Genomic DNA, 24770 nt, shown 5'->3' on the forward strand with positions numbered 1-24770 from the left:
CACATGGGGCAACCCTTGTACCAAACCCGGAAGCTTCAATTAGTGCAGAATATGGCTGTTAGGCTTGTTACTGGATGTTCCAGGGCCAGCCATATAACGCCAGTCTTGAAAGATCTTCATTGGCTGCCTATTTGCTTCCGGGCCAAATACAAGGTGTTGGTTATTACCTATAAAGCCCTAAATGGCTTGGGCCCAGGGTACTTGGAGGACTGCCTCTCCCCATATAATCCGCTCTGCACACTCAGATCGGGTGAGAGACATCTATTAAGAGTTCTAGATGCTCGTTATGTATCAACTCGGAGGGCTTTTTCTATTTCAGCCCCACAGTTCTGGAACTCCCTCCCCAATGAGCTCCGTACTTCCTCCTCCCTTGATACTTGTAAGAAAGATCTAAAGACCTTCTTGTTCCGCCAGGCTTTTCCCCCGTGAGCCTTGTCTGTCATTCTTTCCCCTTGGCAGTGTTATGTTGTATTCCATTCTACACAGCTATTTGTATGGGGAGCTGTTTGGTTGTCTATTGTTGTTATTGTTAATTGTTGTTATTTGCTGGGGGTACGGGGGTTTGTGATGTTTTTAACTGTTTTTTAATATCTTTCTGTGCACCGCTGTGATCCTTGGAATAGCGGCATATAAATAAAAATTTTATTATTTATTATTTATTAAGTAGAGAGGCCTATTTCAGTAGTAATGGAAACACAGATACTGTATGACACAGCAGTGCATGACTGAACATGGGGGAACCTTGTCTTGGACATATTGAATCTGAGATAACAAAAAAAACATCAAATCACAATTATCAGTTGAAGTATGCAAACAAAATGATGGGTGAAGCCTCCCAAGGAGCCAAAATTACCTGGGTGTGATTAGTATACATTAGTAGGCTGGATACTCTGTGCTGACCTGGACTGAATTAATTGCTGAACTCTTGTATTCTAATCCCCTGATTCTTGGGACATTTGCTGACTGGAGCATAGGAAGTTAGTATCAAATAATTTCTGGTTAAAGAACATCAAAATTTAACACTGTAATATGGTTTTTCAATTCAGGCACTGAACTCATTGGGAAATACATCCTAAAACAGCAGACAATGAGCACTAATCAAGCAGTCACTAATCCTTTTTTGCATAGCTTCCCACCCTGAGGCCTGCCATTAGCAACAGAACAATACACATGAAAATCGCTCCTGCCTTCCCAGGATCACACAGTGAGTGTGTGTGTGTGTGTGTGTGTGTGTACACACCCAACTCGATTCCAGGTAAGCATTCTCTGAAGATGCCAGCCACAGATGCTGGCAAAACATCAGGAAGAAACTCTTCTAGAACATGGCCACATAGCCCGAAAACCCACAAAAAACTATGGATGCCGGCTATGAAAGCCTTCGACTTCACATCCTAAAACATTTTTAAATGACAGGTGCCTCATCTACAAATGTTAATTGTTGCTTTTTCCACAACTATAATTTGGTATCTAGGAAAGGCAAACTTTTACCACCAGTATGATGACAAAGGGTTTACTGCATATCTACAGATACTACAAATAAACACCCATATATCACAATCAACCCTTCATATCCATGGATTTTTTATTCACAGATTCAACCATCCATGGCTTGTACTTTTGCACAGTAAGTAATGTTTATGATTTTTAAATCTCAATTATAGTAGCTTGGAGCCCAGTTTATATCATCAATATTTTCAGAATGCCATATTAACAGTTCTAACTCCACACAAATTTATAATCCTTGTGCAAATTATGAGACCCATCTTGTACTTCTTAATATTTGAATAACTCTCTATTGAACATATTGCTGTTAATCATAACTAGTTGGAAGGTTGCACTGGAACTTAATTTGTTCCCTGCCTCACATATTAAGACTCCAACTCCCATAATCCCCCAGCCAGCATGAACACTAGTGATTCCTTTTCAGAGCTACCATTTAGCATAGCCAGCAGAATGCACAAGACTAGAGTAGCACATATTACTAACCCACCAGATCCAGCTCATCCAACATCAGGCCAAGAGCAGTTAACTGTAGACAAGTACACATGGTGACAAGATTAAAAATTAAAAGTATTCAAATTTGCTAGACTGCTAAAAGAGAGATAAGACACTGATACAGTTCTTTCCTCAGCAATGGGAACAGCTGTTCATTCTCAATTAGTTTTCAACATTCTGCCCCACAATTCCTGCCACCAGCAAGTAACAAATGGCTTTCAAAGGGGGGGGGGAGCTTGCAAATAGAGAAGTTACTTTTTAGAAAGCCTTAAAAGTTTGAATGTTGTTTAATACAATTTTCAGGAACAATCTGTTAGAGAGGCAACTAACGGCTTGTCATTATGGGTTGTTTACCCCAAAGGTCCGCTGGGCTCACTGCATCCTGTTTAGATGATGCAAGCCCAAAACCCTGGATTGGGTGCGTCCTGTCTTCATGACGTCTACACACAATTCAGCCTTTCCTCCCCTTAACCAGATTTTAAAAACATTACTTCCCCCCCAGTCTGCTGGCTTTCTCCATATTGGTGGGTGGCTGCCTTTCCACATGATCCTTGCAAGCTGCCCAGCACCTTTGTTACAGGCTTGAGCTGTCCGAGGTCAGAAAAAGGTGCCTGGCATCTCTAACAAGGCTTGGGCACTTCATTGTGAACTCAGTGGTGCCACCCAACAACAAACAGAGATTGTATGGGGAGACAATCACTATCATCATTGTGGAGAATACAGGGAAACGGGGGAATTTGGGGCCAGAGTCCTCTCGGGGAAGCTCTGAGCATTCCGGTCAGTGAAGACAAGCCCTCAAAGGCATGTATTAGAAACATATGGAGTATGTTGCATTAAAGCCTAAAAGAAGTGCTTTCACTGTGGAAAAGGCTGCATGTCATTCTGGTGTTGTTCCAACAGTACCAGAAGTGAGGTGGGTACATTTTTATTTTGCTGACTGATCTCACCTCATCTGGTATAGAGGTACAGAAGAACTGCTGAGGCTGAGTAGAATGAAGAGATGCAACAGGTAGGCTCTTCTGTGTCTATTTTTCATGGAGCACTCATAGTTATATCACAGCACAGTAGTGTGAGAATACATGCTTCAAACTGATCTCCTGCTGAAAACTTCTGCAGCAACATACAGTGCGCCGACATCATACGCAGGCGCGTTATACCATATGCTCAAACCTGTGAAGAGCTGCGCGGGAGCGAGCACACCGCCGCCGCATGCACAAGCCTCATTCAAGTGAATGGGGCTCAAGCATACACGGTTTTTGGCTTACGCGGGGGGGGGGTCTGGAACGGATCTCCCGCATAAGTCAAGGGCGCATTGTACATATTTGCCATGATGAATGGTGCTTTGACAGGAACTGAAAGTGTTTAGAAGTGATATATTTACCTGACCATAATCTGTCCTGAACACAACAACTCCCTCCGCACAGGAAAGTACAGTACTTGGATAATGTTGGCCATTTTCTCGCAACCAAACCCGTGCTCCCTGGAATAAAAAATGAACACAAATATAAACAAAATTATTAGTTAGTTTATCAAAGTGAGCAGCAATTTCAACTAACATTTTTGTTGTAGTTCTTGCATTCAGCAGACATACTCAAAATCAAATCTCATTAGGAGACTAATGAAACAAAGTGTTGTCTCCCAGAAAACATATGACTTGTTTCTACCCAAGTTATAATTCTAAAAGGATCTGGAGTAGAATTTTCCCTTCTTTAAAAGCATCTACATGAGCACAACTACAGCTGAATCCAATTCACTGAGTCACATCGCTGTTGAGTTAGTTACACAAAATTATAAATGACATTGACATTTATGGTACAATGCATGGTCCCTCTCCAAACTCTAGGAATTGGCACATCCCCATATAAACTGTCTCCTGCTTCATTAAGGTGCAAAGCAACAACCTCACCCCTCCCCTAGCCGCAAGGAGAAGAGAAAGAGAGAGATTTTTTTTCATTTTTTTCCATCTTGAGTATGAATACTACATTTCTTGTTCAACCGCTCCTTAAAAAAATGCAAAGGAGAAAATAGGGCATGTGGTTTGGCACAATACAAGCTTTCTTTTGTATGCCAAGGGAGGTATAGCTTTATATTATCCATACTCATAGAAAGGACTTGACTTAAAACAAATACATTTTTAAACAAAAACAAAGTTGGCAATAAGAAGAGCTATCTGGATTCTTTTTACCAATGCGTGCACTTTCCTTTACAGAATCCACATTTTAATTTACAACAATTAACATTTGGAGGGTGGGGAGAGATATCTTTTTGAAGAGATAAAAGCACGTTTCTAGTTCTCATGATTCAGATAGGTATCTTGAAAATGTTCATAAGCTATATTGAAGAGGTACATAGGATTACACTGTTTTCTGTTCTCCTTTCCCTACATAAGTAGTACAATAACTGCTGTAACAACATTCTAGGAAATGAGCATTAATTTGTAACTCATTCTTTAAAAACATATTATCTTAACAGTTAAGGAAAAGTAGACTTTGTTTCTGTTTTAGTGTACATTTAAGATATGAATGCCCTTGAGCATACCTTATGCGTGCTGTGACTTGCATCCAAAAGGGTAATGTTGGATATATGTTTTGTTATCAACTCTTTGCCTAACGAACAGAGTCAACATCCTGATGGAGTTTTGTACATGCTAAATTCAAACAACCCTGAACACCTTCCATATCATTTTCTCTAAAGATCTGCTTTAACTGCTTGACATTAATCCTGGAATTTCTCAAGATGCATTGTTCAACTGTCTTGAAATACTTGGTCTGAGTTTGCCAGCTGAACAAATATTTGGCACAACTTTATTTATATTTTATTTTTAATTTGTTCCAAGGATCTCAAGGTTATGTGTTAGAAAATATGATGGAGCTGCTTGTTTATTTTTAATTATATTTCAGACAAAAAAACAGTTTCCTTAATAGGTTCACAGCAGGGCTGTCAGCAGGTGCTGTGTATAACAACAACAACAACAAAAAGACACTTGAACGAATGAAAACAGGAAATACGGTCTACAAATAAAAAGATATAAATGAGAGTGGAATGGGTAGAAGTACTAAAAAAATAACAAGTTATGGATCAGTAGAGCCAGGAAGAGAAAATGTGAATTGTTAACAAACATTTACATTCAGCTGGAGTCAGCTTCATCCTTGGTTTCATTTGAGGTGTATGACTATTTAGCAGTATTCCCTGCATCCTACAATCAGTGATGGGGAATAGAGTGCCCTTCCTCTAGTTATGCAGTCCAAGGGTAGCTGGCAGCTCATCATTATGTTTCAAGGGATATATATATATATATATATATATATATATATATATAATCTCAGAAGATAGTCTAATCTAAAAAGTACAAGTAGGAATAATTTACCTGAAGATCCCCCTCCCCCCAGGTTTAGAAGATCAAATTGCACATCAGGCAAACCTATCTAACTACCAAATTTTCAATACAGACAGTAACAAGTATCTATTTATTTATCCATTTATTTACAGGCTTCCAAGTCTACAAATGAACACTGAAGGCACAAACTGGGCTTATGCAAAGTAAGAGAAGTTTTCCTAAAGAAAATAAAACAGCGAAGGACTGAAAAATCCTACCATCTCAAATTACTGCCAAGTGTGGGAATGATCACTTAGACACAACATATCCTTGAGCTCTCCTCTAGACTGATCATCTGAACATCCAGTTGACCTCAGTATGAAGCGTGCCTAGGTCAATGGTGCCTTGGAAGTAGCAAGGACATCTTGGGGAAGGAGGGTGAGTGGGGCGGTGAAGAAACTTTTCTCATGGAAACAGGTGAACAGGTTAATAATACCATTTCCAAAAGCAAGAAAGCCCACACTCTGGCAAGTGGAAGATTGCTAAGGGAAGAGAGGGAGCTAGCAGTGGCTTGCGGGAGTGAAAGGAAAAATAAAACATGAAATGCTAAATACATAGCAGTCGAGCCATCTAAGTGATAAAGAGAGAGAGAGAGAAGTACAGAGTTTGCTTTCCCACCCCACAAACACAAGCCTGTCTTCAGACAAGAAGATGATATGGTATGATCTCAATGCTCACCCCTATCAGTCTCCATCCAGAAAGTAAGAAGTGGGAAGGACATGCTTTTCAGCAGATTTTTGCATGCAAACTGTTTCACTACCAAACACATCTGAGGAAGTAGATTGAAGTCTACGAAAGCTCATGCTGCCAACTTCTTTGTTTCAGTTAGTCTCAAAGGTGCTACAAGGCCTCTCTGCATACACATTAGGGTAGGCAGACCCTCCAATGCATGTCTCCTTTGCTTTCAGCTCATGATGATAAAGGCTCCTTAGAGCCTGGCTGAAAACACCAGACACCACAATGGCCCAGCAAAGCTAGATTCAGGTGGGTACACAGACAGCTGATGCTGAGCATTGAGCCAAAGACCTGCACACTCTGGAATTTAGCTTTGCTGGGATGTTTTTCTGTCTCCCACCCACCACGTGTCCACCAGAAATAAGGCCACTGTTAAGAACCTGACTGAGGGACAGGTATGGAAGGGGAGCAAGAAGGAAGGACTCTCAGGGGCAAAAGGGAGGCCCATCACTGAATCTTCCCCAATTCCATCCTCCCTACTTTCATGACAACACAAAAACTAGATGCTGAGCTCCAAATCAGGGAAGACGAAAAGGGTGGCTGAGACATGGAAGTAGCAATAGAGTGAGAAGGAGGGGCAGCAAAAGTGGCCTGGGATCGAGGCATAAGCATCGCGGTGCCAAGGCAGGAAAGGGAGGTATAGGGCAGGAAAAGAGATAGAGAGGATCTAGGAGAAGGATAATGACAGTGCAGGAGATTTTTGCAGCGGTATCATTGTCCTAGGATGTGGTGGGCAGGAGGCTTGCAGACCAGCAGTAGAGGCAACTACAAACTCACAAAGAATCAAATCTGCAAAAGAAAAGGCTGCAAAGATTGAAAGCCAACTGTACAGTTACCATAACCATTACAAGTACAGCCATCCCTCTATATTTGCGGCTTTGATATTTGCAGCTTTGATTATTCACTGATTTCATGAATATGTTCTCTCTAAGACTGTCTAGGTCCTCCAGTGCAACTCTGTGGTCAACTTTAACTAAAAGTTGCACTGAAAGACCATTTGTAGCTACTCCAGTGCCATTCTATGGTCAGTGTATGTTGGACATTGACCACAGAGTTGCACTGGAGGACCTAGAGATTCCTAGAGGTGTCCTCTCAGGTAAAAACAGTGTTTTTGTTATTTGTGGTTTTTCCATATTCACGGGGGTCTTGTTCCCCTAACCCTAGCGAATATGGAGGGACAACTGTAAGGACTATGTTGACAGAAATGGCCTCAATCAGTGAGCATTCCTGATGCCAATACAGTTTCCCTTGCTCCGAAGAATCCACCAGACCAGGCAAACACATTTTGCATGCACACCTTTACCTACACATGAGCATATGCACATAAAAGCACCTTCTTTACCCATAGAGTGGCTTGTTGTTTCCAGTGCTCAGTACTCCTTTTGAGTTCAGACAGCCCTAACTGCTGACAGGTTGACAGAGAAGGCAGCAAAAATTCAAGAGATAAAGCTGACTGACACTTGTAGCTGCCTGTCAAAAGTCTGTCCAATCCAGTTGCCAGGAGACAGCTGCTGCCTGGGAGAAATAGTCACATCTCATCTCTTCACCAAGTGGCTTTAAAAAAGTACTTTTGCCTGGAGCTCAACTGCAACGTGGCTCAAGCAAGGCGTAAACATGTGCACCTGGACTGCAGCTGGCTCTTGCTCTGAGGACGGGGAAAGAACACAAAGGGTTCCCCCCACTCTTTTGTGATCACTGTACTCTGAACTGCTGTCCATTCATTCTCCAAGCAAAAGGCATTTCCAGGGCTCCTCTACAGGACAAGTCTATCACAAAGAGGCAAGGTCAGTGCCACACTTCATCCTTTCACTCCCCACTACCACCAGCACCACAGGACTTGGAACTTCTTTGAAGAGTTTTTAAAAAGAATGTGCAGCAATTGTCAGCCCTGCAGAGCTGCTCTCATCTTGTAAAAGAGATAAATGCCTCACTGAGCAGAAGTAAATTTATCCCTGCCCAGCCATGCAGGGCTGTGATCAGCCAACTCCCTTATCACTCACAGCAAATACGAACTTCATTCTGGAAGCCAGGCTGCAGTGGCAGCTCCAATCTGAACAGAGCATTGAATCTACTCTGGCTTTTAATAAAATCTTTAAAAGAGTCAAAAAGTCATATCTATGCATTTCATTTTTACTGTGTAGTATCCTACATTTCTGCCTACTGAAATTCACTTTTTTTTTTTTTAGTTTTGGCCGCCTTTCTAATCTATAAAGGCCACTTTGAATTCTGCTCCGGTTCTCTGAGATTATCAGATGGGGGACGGGACATCATTGTCCCGTTCTTGTCTTGTCCTTCCTGCCCGATTGTGGGAAGGACTTTCACACATGACCCATAACTGACCCATCTGGGAAGCGCTAATGAAAGTGATCATGTTAAACACTTTCACTTCAAAGCGCTCTGAAAAGCACTTTCAGCTATCAGTAAAGTATAATTCGCCATTTGCCATTGTTTTGTATTAACGGAAGAACCCATTAATACAATTACACTTCACTGACGGCTGAATAACAGCTTTAGGGCACCTCCACGTGAAAGTGTTTAGTGCAATCACTTTCACTTGGGTCATGGATGGGATAAAGCTGGGGGAGCAATCCCGTATGCCCCCGTACGATAATCTCCTAGGATATTAGCTACCCTAATTTGGTGTCATCTGCAAATTTGAGAAGCAAATTGAGTCTCTATATTGGGAGGAAGGCAGGATATAAGTAAACAATATAAACAACAATAGCAGTAATAAGCATGCCCCCTATTCCATCATCCAAATCATTTACAAAGATGTTGAATAGCATTGGGCCCAAGACAGAACCCTGTGGAATCCCACTGGTCACTTCTCTCCAAGAGGAAGAGTCGCCATTGCGGAGCTCTCTTTGGGTCAACCAATTACAGATCCATTTAACAGCTGCATTGTCTAATCCACATTTTACTAGCTTGTTTGCAAGAATGCCATGGGAGACCTTGTTAAAGGCCTTACTGAAATCAAGATATGCTATATCCACAGTATTCCCTTCATCTACCAAGATTATGACTCCATTAAAAAAAAAGAGGTAAGATTAGTCTAACATGACATGTGTTTGAGAAACCCATGTTGACTATAGTAATCATTGCATTTCTTTCTAAGTGCTTACAGACTATCTGTGTAATGATCTGCTCTAGAATCTTTCTTGCTATTGATGCCAGGCTGACTGGGCAGTAACTGGTCCTCTTCTATTTTATTTCCTTTTTTAGAAGACGGAGGCAATATTTTCCCTCCTCTAGTCTGCCAGGACCTCTTCTGTTCTGCAGTAATTCTCAAAGATGATTGCCAATGGATCTGAGATTACTTCTACCAGTTCTTTTAATACCATCAGATGTCTGTTGTTCATCTGGCCTTGGAGGCTTGAATTAATTTTGAGTAACCAAGCATTCCTATACAACCTCTTTACCTATTCTGTGGTGTATTTCCCCTACTGCATCATCTGTTCCATTTTCTCCAGGTTGAGCACTGTCTTCAGAGAAGACCAAGACAAAAAAGGTATTGCCTTTGCTCTGTCCCATGTTAGCATTTCTCCATCTTTTCCTGGCAGTGACCCTACCATTTCCTCGTTCTTCCTTTTGCTATGGACATAACCCAAAAAAACCTTTTTATTGTTTTTAACTTCTCTATACAGCCAGTGCTCATTCTGTGCTTTAGCTTTTCTGACTTTCTTCCTAGATGAACTGGTTGTTTGTTTGAATTCTTTCATCATTTCCCCCTTTTTCCATTTCTTCTATATCTCTTTCTTGAGTCTTAGCTCAGTTGAAAGTTGTTTAAACATCCATCCTGGTTTCTTTAGACACCTCTCATTTTCCCTCCTCATTGAAACTGTTTGAAATTGTGCCTTCAATATTTCCCCTTTTAAAAAACTTCCCTCTCATGAACCTCCTTCTTTATTAGTATTCGTGACTATGGATCTGCCACCAGTTTTACCCTAGGTTTACTGAAATCAGCTTTCAGTCAATCAATATAGCTTTGTAAGAGAATATCACAGCAGGTAGGAGTCAGCATGGCATAGTGGTTTGAGTGTTGGATTATGACTCTGTTTTGATTCTCAGCTCAGCCATGAAACCCCTATGGGTGACCTTGACTAAGTCACACACTTTCAGTGTTAGGGAAAGGCAATTGCAAACCTCCTTTGAACAGATCTTTCCAGGGCAACCCCATGATAGGGTCGTCATAAAGTGGAAACAACCTGAAGGCACACAACAACAACAACAACAACAACAACAACAACAACAAGGCATATGTAACACAGCTATTTACCCTGCTTATGTCTGATCCACAGTGGCATGAGACACAGCTATAGATGGTGGCACTGTGTTAGCCATACTGAAGGATGGTAGTGGGTAAAATCATGGGTGATTTGTGTTTAAGAAAGGAAAGGTTGGGGGAAGGGAGCATAACATCCACAGGCTTATCTAATTTCTTAACCATGGGTAAGGGATTGGCCCCATTACATCTGCTTGGTTTGGGGGTTGGTGAGAGAGAAAGTCATTTCTGTAAGTGGGTCAGAAGGTTTCTGTTGGCTATCTCATCGTGCAGTGGCATAGTTACAGAAAAATAAAACGCCATATGCCAATATTGGGCTGGGTTAATGCTACCATCTCCCTTCACATAAAAGCATCTGGTGATGGTGGGGAGAAGAACGGAGCAAATGCAGGACATGGACTGATTGATTTTTAAAACAGGTTTTGTGATTTTGAGGAGAGAAAATAATGGCGATGCTCTGATGATGGTTGGAATGCTCATTGAGCAGTGAGAAAAATCTTTCTTGGGGTGGGGAGGGGGAGAAGCTGTTAAGGAAGATGACCCATGGCTTTTTCTTTACAGTGGTGACTTTTGCAGCCTAGAAAGTTTTATGCTGATGTTGATGTACACATGAGAAACAAGTACATCCAACGTTTGTTATCTGCATTTGATTCAAAAGGTACTAGAGTGTGTGTGTGTGGAATCCTTTCTGCAAAATGAGTTCCCAGGTTTATTCTTATGTGTCAAAATTACATATTTGAGATTTCTTACAGAGCTGAAGAATTAAAACAGAAAATATGAGGTTCCTTCTAATGTCTATATGATCCCCCCCAAAAGGGGGGGGAAATAAAAGAATTGGAAGCTCACATCACATCACACTGCACCTTAACCTGCATTGCAAAATATTAAAATGCAAATGCTAGACCAGTTCAATATATTCCAACCACATTTATATGGGACATTTTACCTCTATCAGATGACAAACATTAAAATACATTTTATACAAGAACAAAAAAATAAAAAATAAAAATAAAAATAGAATGTTCATGCCTGTAATTCCCATAAATTGCACTCATGCTTCTTCCTCACTCCTCGGTTTCAGACATATTGTCTCCAGGGCCCTGCCCTGTTATTAGGCAAAGGACAGTCTCCAGTTTACCATTAAAAACTGACATTGTTCCTTGGTGCATTTTTACCACAGTTCAGGTTGGGGTTGCCCTTCGGATTTTCTGTGACAGTCACAATTATCTTGAGGTCTGTCTCCAGCAGTCTCAATTATTAACATTATAAATTTCAGACCTATATTAGTTGGGACCTCCGAAAGCCTAATACTGGGTCTTCTTCTCCCCCTTGTTGCCTACCATATATACTCAACTATAAGTCGAGGGCAGGTTTTGGTACCAAAATTATGGATTTTGATATGGCCCATGGATAAGTCGAGAGTTAAATTTAGAGACATGTAACAAAGGATCTAAGAAGCAAAAGAAAACAATGCCCTAGAACTTACAAAATGCATCCAGGACAGATTACACTCTTTCTTTTTACCAGAGGATGGTTCCTCTGTGTGTATGTGTGTGTGTGAGAGAGAGAGAGAGAGAGAGAGTGAGAGAGAGAGAGAGAGTTAAAGTACAGTGTTTACATTGACCTGTGGATAATCGACTCAGATTTCTCTGGTCAATTTGTTTACTAAAATTTCTAGACTTATACATGAGTATATACACTCTCCATCCTTGCTTCTTGAATAAGAAGAGCAGTCAATTGTGAGAAGTTGCTTATACCAGCAGATAAAACCCACAGAAAATCACTAAAAATTGATTCCACTGTTTTCTCATTCACTTTATATGTGAAATTGAAAGAAGAATTTGCATTACCTACATTGAAAGGAATACCCATCAGGTAGATCAGGGCCCGGTTTAAATAACTAGATTGCTCCTTCTAATCATACTGGTGGTGAGATTGTGCCATGAGCTTGCACACACTTTTCTTCTTTGTCTTCTATAAGCTTTTCTCTAAGAATCTATTGTCGTGAAATCTAAGCTGCCAAATTATGGCCAGTACTTCACAAGCCATGGCTTGTAAACCCAGTTTAGCCTATGGGTTCAAATCATGATTTGGGAGTTATGGGAGAAGTATGTTTCAGAGGAAGGAACTGGCAAAACCACTTCTGTGTATTCCTTGCCTATGAAAATCCTATGAAATTAATGGAGTCACCATAAATTGATAGTCAACTTGAAGGCATGTGTGTATACACCCACAATAATGTGCTGATTAAGATAACCTGGCAAACTTTAGCTGGAACAGGAACAACAAGAAGAGAACTACATCGCTGTAACATCTGAACCAGGCTTTTAAGACCCTTTTTCTAATTTAAAAACAAAACAAAAACACCTTTGTATTTTCTAAACATTTTAGTATTTTCAACCTTCCTTCTCTCAACAGGCTGGTGTGTGTTAAGACTGAAGGACATCCGTCACTAAGTAAAGTAGTTGTTTGCACATTCTGGGTGAATGAGGAGCGCGTGTTTGTTCTCACATAGGGTTTCAGGGTTTGATTTTAAAAGTAAAATTTGTGTTTTTCTTCCCACTGCAGAGCACAAAAAGCCTGAAAGGGGCTTAGTGATAATGTGGAGTTGGAGAAAAAGGCAACAGCTGTAGCTGACAGCCAGACACCCAGCATGAGCCAAAAAAATTCTGACCAGGTTCCAACGCTGAGGTTTTCTATTTGATGAAACCAACCAGACAGGGGATCGAGTAGAAAAGCTGGGCAAAGGGGGGGGGGGGGAGAGCAGAAATAAAGTAACTGCTAAACTCATCTGAAGCAGGAAAACGTCAAATTCAATCATTTTTGTAAAGTTATTAGAGTCTGCAGCTGCAAAATTGGCAAAGGGGTTACAATCTGGGGTGTGCATTTTGGAGCATTTCAACCCATGTTTTGTTTAGTTTCTGAAAAGTTGACATTTAGGAAAGGCTTGGTCTTGATTTGACTGTTCTGGATGACAAAGGAAAGTACAAGTATCATTGCTAACAAAGATATGAAAGCAATAAGAACAAATGAAAAATCTTTGTTGCGTTAGATTTTGAAAACTGAAAATTCAGTATTATTTGCTGAGAAGGGAGGATATATTCAGACTGTGCTGGAAAACTGATTATAATTTGGGGGAGTAGAAGTTGGAGTACAGTCCGACCTTTTTTTGCATGGGGGATCCATTCCGGATTCCCCCGCATTAAAAAAACCTGCCTATACTCAAGCCCCCTCTAAATGAATGGGGCCCGTGCACACGGTGGTGGGGCAACACATGTGCACCACGGGCACGCATGCCATTTGCCCCAATGGGATGCGCCACCCCTTGCGCTCTGCATGCTGAAAGCCGTGTATAACGCGGGTGCACTGTATAATCTTTTTTGTCATATGGTGGTGTACTTATGTTTATCATTTTGTATTTTCATTTTTGCTGAAGTAAACCAAAAAAGGTTTTGAAAAATGAATGACATATTCTGTGGGAAGACCAAAATGCACAAAAGAGATGATGTGATGTCAGTTGTTATCAATGAGAATTGGTAGCATGAATGCTGCATTTTTCCAGGTTTTAATGTGTAATTAAAATAAATGCTGTGTAGAGTTTTAAGTTTCATTACAACACCAAGGACTCCAAGACTGAGGGTGGGCCACCTGCTAGACTACTTAAAAGGGTAACCTTTTGCCTCTGCTTATATCTATGCGAGGCCAGTTGTATTTATTTGGTCTATCCAGGAAGCTGACATTTAGGCAACAAAGGAAAATATTCTGAAGTACAAAGCTAGCAAATGGCTACAACTCCTGCATAAGAAGGAAGAAAACAGTCTACAAGTTTACTTGCTTCCTACTGCGTAAAGTGTTTTATCTGTCATTTTGTTTAAAAGACTTACATTGCAAATACCGCTGTTGGTTATTTCTGCAAAAATAGAAGGTGTCTTGTGGTCTGCCAAGATTTCATTGAAATCATGTTTTCAAAGCATGTATTAGTTTATAACATGTTTCATTTCGTTATGAATCTGGCAAGCAGCACCCCCGCCCGCCGGAAACTTAAAGTAAAGGGCGTCCGGTGTTAAGTTCCTCAAGGAAAGTAAACATCCTTGTGTTCCCCCCCTTTCCAAAAGACAAAGAGGAATGATTATCTTCATGAACATATGAATGTGTATATCTTTAATATCAGCAGGCTTTTAACATTCCATGTTTTTTCTTTGTGGATGTTATTTATACAGCAAATGAGTAAACAATCAACAGATATTACAAATTACTGCAAATAGATGAGATGAAACGTTTATTGGAACAGCAATGGTGGCAGAATAAGACTACATTTTGTAGTCTATGATTCTATGAAGTATTTAAAACAAACATACACACACACATATCCTAGGCCATCTGATCTAATTTGGATTCCACATTGGAACCAGTGGGACAGCCAAAACTATGGCACAGTATGGATATGTGCTGCACAGTATGTTCAAACAACTGCAAGAATGGGCAGAGGGCATCCTGAGACTACATGCCCTCACAAAGCCATTTTTGTGGCCTTCAGACCTTCTCTACTCCCTTGACCATCCTTTTTCTGATCAGATAAAAAGGATGGACTGCCTCACACAGACACCCCAAGGGCCAGCAATTCACCTTTTAGGTTGCAGGAACTCCCCTGCACTATTCAATATTTATAAAATTCCCATTTTTCAAATTCAGAAGAGGACTTCTAGACTTTTTTTAGGATTGTTTGACAAGAAAACATGTTTTTGGCACTCTGTAGTCCTCAAAGGGTCCCAGGGCAGACAACATCATCCTCTAAACCTGCCTGTTACTTACACCTGCTCTACTGAGTGTCTGACCACTCCTTTTAGGTGTTTCAGTCTCGCAAAAATTACAGAACTGTTCTGGATCAGGAAGAGTAGAGCATTTTTTTTAATCTTTTCTTTTCTTGGTCAAGGACTGCATTTCTTTCTTATGTACAATTTGTTAGAAACCACATTCTGGTGGTAGAGAGGGCCTTTTATGGCTACTCATGGCAGTCCTCAGATGATGCTGAGTTCCAAGCAGTGGGTTCGATTTAGGATTGCTTTTCATTGTGAGCGATTTTATTGAGATGGGCATGTAGCTTGAGAGTATTTCCCCGTACTTGCTGAATTAATGACTGGCAACTGAAGAATGCTACAGCAGTGAATTACCACTCTGTTGAAGAATGTTAAGTATATGGGGAGTTGAAAATCACACACAGGAGATGAGGTTGTGGAGGATGGAGAATCAGTCACTCTTCTTGATCTGTATATACACTTTCTAATGCCTGGCATGTGAAGACCACCCACTCTTCCAAGACCCCCTGTAGTAAAAAGTTCCAAAATGTACTCGTGGGATACAGGGAGTGCACCATTCTTCCATTTCTTCTGCCTTTGTTTGTTATCTTTACTTCATTTTGGCATTTACATCCTATATAAACAGCACTTGATATTTCTTGCTCTTATGTACTGCATAATCTCTCACTGGTCCATTTGTATTTCCCACAGCATGGAAGCGTGTGGATGCAATTTCAATGCAAGTTGTTATTTACCATGCCCCAGTTGTCTAGCAGAGTTTATTGTTCCTAAAGGCAATACTGTTACTTTCATTATATAAATAAACTGCACCTGATATCATGCAGCATGACCTGATTACATCCCTCAGGCTTGGGTGATGTAAATCTAGATGTTGTGCAAGAATATTGTAAGTATGTAGAATCTTTTAAAATGATTTGTAGCCCTTCTTTAGGCAGGTTCACAGTTTCTAATCATGTATAATAATTGTGTGGAGACTGTATTAGCCAGTAAGCTCCTAAAGACAGGAAAGCCTTTCCAATTAGAAATTAAAGTGAACTGTCCAGCTGTTTATCAGCTGGCCCTTCATCACACTTTTTCCAGAAAACAGTGCCAGGTGCAGAAACTTTGAATCTCCCCCTCTCCTTCTCTTTCAGCTTTCTTGGGATATATTATAGAACAGATATTTACTAAACCAGGGTCTTTGTACGTCTCATGTACTTGCTATGTTTGAGAAAGTACAAAACTTGAATCCTGCAGTATACATATTTATTTATTTATGTGGAGCATTTAAGTGTTTGGTGTTACTCGAATTAGCAGAATAAATTTATAGGACCAGTTTAGGGATATTTGTATTAAATGAGTAAGTAGCTGGGTTTCCAGGGCAGATAGAATGAAATTCAGGAAGCTTTAAACTTTTTGAGGACTTGCACTTTCATGAGGTATTAAGCCATGGCCTCTGAACATATGCAGAATTCCTTTTCCACATCACATCTACACAAATTTGTTAAGAGCTTTCTTTTCCCAAGAAGGTAGCTTGTACAAAACAAATAAAGAATTATTGTGAAACATGCCTCTATGCAGTATTATTTGTATTCAGTTTCAATAATATTCCATGCCCCTGTTTATTATTTCATTGGCTTCCTGTGTGAATTTGTGCTCTTTTTCATTGATTAAGCTGAATATTTGTCTCCACTGCACGCCCAAAAGCTAGAATTGGTTCTCTATTTCAACACAATACTATTACTTTAAAAATGCCTTGCAATGAATGCTAGAGCAGAATGATTCTTTTTATTGCTGCCTTTTGTTTTAGGCAGGAGACAGGATATAGTGAGTTATGTTAAAATCTTGCTTTTCCCCCCTTTTTAAATGCGCAAATCTCACTTTTGGCCTTGGTGAGAAAAAGAGGGGGAACTCTGAAGGAACTGGACATCAGATAGACTATATGACTCCAAAAATAAATCTGTGATTAAGGGCAGCTAAGCCATGAAATGTTAAAGGTAGTGAGTGAAATGGGAAATAGTAGCGGGAGGAAATTGACCTGTTTAAGCCCCCTAAAACCTACTGTATCACAGCTGTGAATTATAGCTGCAGACCTCCAGTTTATCTCATAAACTCAGATTAAGGCACATCCTAGTATGCAAAGGCCATTATAGAAAAGACTGTACAGTATGCATATTGTTCAGTAGTATTTTTGTAATTTGTCTGGGGTTTTGTTGCAAAGGAAAGTAAGTGAGTGAATGATGAAGAGCTCCTAAAAGAACATAATCAATGACAAAAATAAACTAGAATGACCCATACTTTTATAAATTTAGCTGCTGAATTAAAGAGCAGTGTGCTAGACCTCTGAGACCCAAGGATACCTTTAGTTAACACACTAGCAAAACTATATTATACTGAGGCGCCGTCATTATGCGCGAGGGGCGGCGCTTCCTGACGCGCCTTGCCCGTGCGTGTAATGACTATGTCAAAGTGGCGGCGGTGCATATAGATGGGCGCTGCCATTTTGACATAGCGGACACTGTGCGTCCGCACATCGCACGGCAGAAGTGACGCTGCGAGTGTGCGCTTCGGCACTCGCGGTGTCTCTTCTGGGCTGCAGGAAGGAGTGCGAAAATCGCGCTCCTTCTCTGCAGCGTCCGGGAACCGCGGTGTTTGGCTGCTGCGGTTCCCAGACGCTGCAACCGGCGGCGGCGGCAGACCGCCGCTTCTCAGCAGTCTATAACGGGCCTGAGTTTATCAAAAGTGTGCAGTCACTGGGGTGAGGCATTGCTGACTGTGGTTATCTGCCTTCAAGTCAACTTTGACTTATGTTTACCCTATCCTAGCAAGATTTCTTAGGCAAGTTTGTTCTAGGAAAGATTTATCATTGCCTTCCCTTAAGGCTGAGGGAATGTAACTTGGCCAAGGCCACTCAGTGGTTTTCCATGGCTGAATGAGGATTCAAAACCCTGATCTCTCAGCATTTTAGTCCAGCATTCAAATCATTACACCATGCTGGCTCTTTACATTACCAAAACAAGAAGAACTTGAAGTGAGTTCAAGGCTAATCTACAGCTGTTTGAGTTTCAGGAGTGAGAAACCTGGCCATGTTTTAGTCTTCTTAATGAGAAAAACTGTAAAAATGGCAATTGGTTTTCAAGGACATTTTAAACTGTGACAAACTGCATTTCTTCCAGGGGGTGAAATCTTTAAGATTAGCTAAAGCCTTAGTTTAGCAGTGGAAAACTTCTCACAGAGGTTGCCTCATCCTGTCTAAGCAAACTACCTCTTTTACAGTGACTGGAGAGAAGAGGGTATTTAAAAGCTTGGTGTAAAAATGAGCTGTGGGTTGATGGAAGAAATTGGGTTGCATGAAACCTGCTGCATTTTGCATGGAGGTAGGCTCCATGGCTTGCTCCTGAGTGGACATGCTGAAACTTCAGCGGTTCTTTGTATGTTTTGTGGCAAAATGCCCCAGTTGGAAAGAAGTACATCTTATCTTGCCTGCTATTTTGGCCTCATCTCTGTGTGTGCAATTTTGCTAGAAAAAAAATACAGGGACAAAAAGTATACAGCAGCTCCTTACACCACCACTGCTGTAGTCAAATTGCTCCACCCCACCTTGTAATTTCATTTCATGGGGGGGGGGAGAACTGTGTGGGGAAATCCCACAGATAAACTGCATAACATGAAGTTAAACTTCAGAAGATGCAAGTCTGACAATGTCGCTTATTCTGACTACCATAGGCAAAAGAATTTTCAGTCTTTCATTAGGTAGGGAATTTGGTGCAAGCTCATTGACTAGGGACATTTAAAAGAAATGCTTTGCAGGAAAAGATTAAGAATTATACCTTGGTTTTTGGGGTAGTTGTTTTCTTGTAGCTTCACTACTAAGGTTCTTGGAGTTGAAACAAGTGTTATTCATGAAGGGATGTCATAAATATAAACACTTGTCCAGGGGTAGATGCCACTGGAAACTGAACTAGACTTATTCCTAAATAGACACATATAGGATTGTGCTGGTAAAGGATAAGGAAGCAGAACATTTTAAAGTAAAATCGGTATCTCTCTCAGCTTTGGCCACTGCTCTTGCACTGCCATATACTGCGACATAAATGGCTTGAAAATAAGACTTTCCATTTAAAGCAGACTGTATTTTAGTATAAATTAGTGTGTGCCATGAGGATTTCAGTGAAAGCTGTTCCACATTAATCCAACACAGCTGTCATATGCCATGTGTAAAATAGTGTTCACATTAGCAGGGCTGGGGAGATAGTTCAGATTCTTAGGCAAAAGCATCAAGTTAACAAGTGTCAAGTATTCTTCAGTTTCAAATGTTGGCAACTAAGCAGCAAGCTGCCTAGATTTTTCTAGGTAACCTATTTGCGTTTTGTACTTCTAAATACAGAATGTTTTAATAGTGTAAGTGTTTGGAATGCAATGCAAAGCCCACGTGACTTTAGGAACAAAAAACAGAAGTATGACCGTTTTGAAGAAATGTTAGGGGCGGCACTGTCTCTGAGCACAAACATATTATAGTATGTTAAAGATAGACTCATGTGGTGCCTGGCTTTCCAATCTGGATGCTTGAGAAATATAGGAATCTTTAAAGCAGACTGGATAATTCTGAGTTGTTGTTTTTGTGTGTGAATTTTAAACATTTTTGCTGCTTCCCAGGACTGTAACCAGAAACAAACATTCAAACACACTATTGGAGAATATATGTTATTTTGTTGAGCCACTGAACAAACATAGACAGTATGGTTAGCTGCATGGTAATAAAAGGTAACTAAGTGATTAGACTTTCACTTCAAAATAACAAAATTAAAGTTTGTAACAAAAGACAGCAATCTCTGTGTTGTTTTTAAAATTAGCATTCTGCACAAGTCCTCTGCATGAGTACAAACATCACATTGGAGAAGAGAGCCTAGAGATGAGGTTGCTCATCAATGTTGATCAGTTCTTGTTGCTGGTAATTCATTTGGGCTTTGCCACTTTGGAATTAAGGATGGTTTCTATTTTGCTGTTTCTTTGTAATCCTTCAAGGCAGTGAAAGTGTGTGTTTAGTCTTAAACACTAAAGAAAGCCAGGATTTTATCCTAAACAGGCCACATTTCAGAAACCTGTTTTGTGAATGTGTACTCTCTACTCAGGGATATGGTGGCTTCGTGCATATTCTGAATGCACATTTTTCCTCATTCTAGGTTTTATTTATTTATTGTTTTAAATTTAAAGGAGATCTTAATAATACATTATAAAAGGGTAAAGAGTTTGCCTGCAGTTTGCAATGACGAAGAACAAATCTTCTCCTTTGCCACAAGTACACTGCATCGATATCACCTTGGTCAACTTCAGAGACTTTTAAAAAATAGATGCAATAGCATAGTAGTAGGTACTATGCACATACAAACATACTTCACACATACTTGTAAATTCTGCTTAGCCAAAAACAGGTTAAATTTCAATATGATACTGATACATGAGTGTTACATATGCATCTTCCCATATTTCGCAAGGCAAACTTACAGAAAACATGCTGCTTCTGAAGCAGTTATGTCAAAGTCCAAAAGAATCCCAAAACTGTTTCTCAACTATTGCTGTCATTTTCACCATATATGAGTGAAAACTTGATACTTTTACTACATATGTTAGCAACACCATTCACATTTTTGAAACCACAGAGGGACAACACCAGCGAACTGGTGCAAGCAAGTATGGTAACTATCAGGTCTATAAACATTCAAGGATGCAGATTGCTAAAGAAGGGGACTTAGTCCCATTTGGATCACTAGCAATGTGGCATGAGATTGTGGTATTCTCATTCCATTAGCAGATGTGGTAAGGACAAGCAAGGAGGAATAGTACAAGTTGCAGCTCAGCTACTCTACTAAAGACACTAACTCCAGCAAATTGTCAACTACACAGACATCTACCCTTCCTTGCAATACATACAAAATACAGTATTCCGTGGATGGATGGTGTACTGATGACACTATATAAATAGTGCACTGATAGTGCAGTAATAATAATAGTAGCAGTAATACTAGTACTAGTAGTAATGATAATGTATAGCTATCTTGACTGAATTTCTTTCTACTTACAGTCACTATAGTTACTTCAAAGTTGTTCTTCCACTTTCCAAGGTTCTCTGTAAAATTTTCCACCAGTTATGTTGGTGATAAATGCAGATTTTGTCAGATATTAATGCTTTAAACCATTTTTTTATTTAGTTAAGCTTGGATAATTGCTTTCTGGTTTAGGATCAGATTAAAGGTTTTACCAGTCTGTGTAGTACAATGACACACTGTCTTTTCATTTAATAATAATAAAAAAAAACCTCTACATGAACTTTTGATTGTCAACATCTACTATAAGTAATATGTTCAGAAAGATTTCTTCTGTTGGTTAATCCAATTTGCTAGTCTAGAGACCCCTGCCATACGTAACAATATTTCTCAGACTTCATAAAAAACAGGTCCCTCATAAATTTGAGACCACATTTTCCCCTCGCCCCTCCCTTTCTCTCTCCTTGCATAACTGACGTAGTACGGTTGTTATAATGAAGTAATTCTTCTCTATCATGCTCCTATATTACTGGTAGTTTTAAAAGTCTCTGTTATATGGGCAAGCCACAACTTACATATAAGTCTGAGCTGAAACATTTTCAAGAAGCCAAAAAACCTTCCCAGAATAAAGAGAAATCTAAAGCAAAATTGTATAGTTCTGTAGTATATACCCAGTTATCATGAGGTTCCTCCCAAGGACCTCCTCTTTTTAGAAACCTTCCTAGTGCCTTTCTCCAAGTAGCTAGCCAGCTCCACTGTCACCCAGTTTTAAAAAAGGTCTAGAATTCACCTTTACATAATGACACAGCAAGTAGTCCAAAGGATGTTGTTGTTATTCAAAACATAACTTCCAAGTTCTGGACAAAGGATCACTTTAGACACCTTTCAGGGTGCAGGACAGTTCCAAAGTAACTGAATGTCCCATGTTGTCCCATGTCTGTCTGGAAATCAAATGATTCCACCCAAATAGATGTCCCTCAGTTTCTCCCCTCTACACACTGCTTGCAAGGAAAAGTCTAACATATGTATGTTCATCCTTACATAGGTACATGTCTATTCTAGTGTCCCTTATTGGAAAGAGTACAATTGCAACTGCATGATTGGGGCTATCAAAGTGAATGAACATCCCTCTGTACCTAGCATGGTAGGGAGACCTACCATGAAAGAATAGCTTGGATTATATCATCACAGTAATCTATGAAGTGGCACTTTCTGTAAAATCTAAGCTAACTGGGGTCAGAGAAGTCAAGATATTTATTAATTTATTAATTTTTATCCTGCCTTTCTCCACCAAATGATAGGCAGTTCACAGTTAACATTAGATGCAGGCAAAGGCAAGTAGAACAGAAAACAACACAGACTATTAAAAGAGAATAGGCTTAAAAGCACAACCTTAAACATGTAAAATCACATAACTAAGACGGGTTACAAGAAAACTGGTAATAAGGCTTGTCTTCTGCAGACAGGTAAGCAATTTCCATAAATCTCTGTGAATAAAAAAGTAAGTATGTGCTGGTGGAAGGGCAACTGGAACAACATTCCACTTTAAATAACTCAGATGTGACTCAGTCAACACTTGGGTAACATTGAGTGTTTATAGGCCTACTACGCAACAAGACAGGCTAAGTAATTTGTAATATTAAACCACAGCCACCCTCTATCATTATTCCATGGTCCTCTAGTTTGAGAAGGTTTTCATATACCATTTTGTAGAAAGACCATCTTACTGGTATCCCAGCAATCCAATAGCAGAAAAATTAGCTCAAATTCAAGCCCAATATAAATACAATTATACCAGACATGACTGCACAAGAGGTAGATGTGCACAGGCAAGTGAGTGTGGCACAGTGGTTTGAATGCTGGATTAAGACTCAGGGGCTGTTGCCATGCTGTAGAAATAAAGCAATTTGACACCATAATAACTGCCATGGATCAATGCTATGGAATTCTGGGATTTGGAGTTTGGTGGGGCACCAAAGGTCTCTGACAGGGAAAGCTAAATAGTTCACAAAACTATAAATCCCAGAATACCATAGCACTGTGTCATGGCAACTGGTGTTGCCAAACTGCTTTATTTTTGCAAAGTGGCAGGAATCTGGGAGACCAGGGTGTGAATCCCTGCTCAGCCATGGAAACCTACTGTGTAACTTTGGACAAATCATCTTCCCTCAACTTTAGAGAAAGGCAATGACAACTCCCTTGGAATAAATTCTTACCCAGAAAAATCCCATGATAGGTTCACCTTAAGGTTTCCCTAAGTCAAAAGCAACTTTTAGGCACATAGCAATAACACAGCTGTAGTCAATCTACATATATCAAAATTTACTAATAGGAACCCCAGATACTATAACCAGGAGAGATTAAACTTGCTGCCTGCCTTTTCCACTGCCACCATCACAACAAATCATGTAAATCCCAGCCAAGTTACCATGAGGTAACTGCATGGACCAGAGATGGTTGTTGTTCCAGAATGGCTAAAGGAGGGAGAGGGAAGGAATGACAGTTTCCCCCAGCACTCCTGGAATAGTTGCAGGAAATTACAATGAATATTAGACCTGTCACATCCAGTATTAACACCATGTCTGTAACTTGGGTGTGAAGCATGCTCTATGGAGTGCCAATGGAGGCCCAGCTCCATGGCAAATAAAGCACACTGCCTGCTGAGAATAAAGAATTACAAGCCACTGCTTTCCTCTGCCTGCTTCTCTGAGAGAAGGCAATGAGAAGCCAAGTAGTGGGTGGGGGGACTTGAGAAACCCCTTAAGAAATCCAAAATACTTAAAGCATATTATTTCACAGCATGTTTATGCTGGATTGAGGAATGGATCAGATTTAAAAATGATAGATTACTGGCACTGGAAAGCATTCAATTAAAGTTTGGACATCACGCTTTTCTCTGGTACAAAAGGCTTACGGTTAATAAAGACTTCTCACTCCATTATACCAGAAACACATTACTAAATGTCTGGACCAAAATTAGAGATCAGTTTTACTACAAACTACCACTCTGAGTTTCTCCTCAAGAGGCTTTTTTTTTTTTAAAAAGAACCAAATCATATAGTACAGCTCAATGGCAGACATACAGAACCCTTTTGAATCCAAGAGGAGAATTTAAATCATTAGATCAAATGAAAGCAGAAAGTATAACAAACAATTGGTATCTCCATAGATAACTCTCGGAACGTTTTTGGCTTGATAACAAAAACTCAGGAATTAATAAAGATAAAATAGAACTTGATGAAATTTTCTTTGATAATAAAATAAGTCATATATCCAAATTTTATAAATTATTGAACAAGAGGCAATTGTAACAGGAGACAATAAAACATACTATGCTGAAATGGATGCGAATTATATCCATTTATGGTGAAGATGTAAAGCAGCTGAAAAGTACTGGAGAAAGATACAATCTGTAATGTCAGAGATTCTTCAAATTAATATACCATTTGATCCACTTTTATTCCTCTTGAATATGACATCCAAAATGAGTAAAGAATCAAAACAAAATAATAGACACATAGTGTTGTATATGATCACATCTG

The 24770-nt window shown here is 39.9% G+C and overlaps 1 protein-coding gene across 1 annotated transcript in view; it reads right to left on the reverse strand.

Moving 5' to 3' along the window:
* The window catches only part of MYO10 (myosin X), a 198364-nt gene that overhangs the window by 150983 nt on the left and 22611 nt on the right, over positions 1-24770 (reverse strand). The window contains exon 2 of the mRNA XM_042464399.1: positions 3377-3475. Within this exon, the coding sequence (XP_042320333.1) occupies positions 3377-3475 (99 nt within the window). The remainder of the gene's footprint in view (positions 1-3376; positions 3476-24770) is intronic.

The sequence above is a fragment of the Sceloporus undulatus genome, chromosome 4 (genome assembly GCF_019175285.1).
Source record: "Sceloporus undulatus isolate JIND9_A2432 ecotype Alabama chromosome 4, SceUnd_v1.1, whole genome shotgun sequence".
Lineage (NCBI taxonomy): Eukaryota > Metazoa > Chordata > Lepidosauria > Squamata > Phrynosomatidae > Sceloporus > Sceloporus undulatus.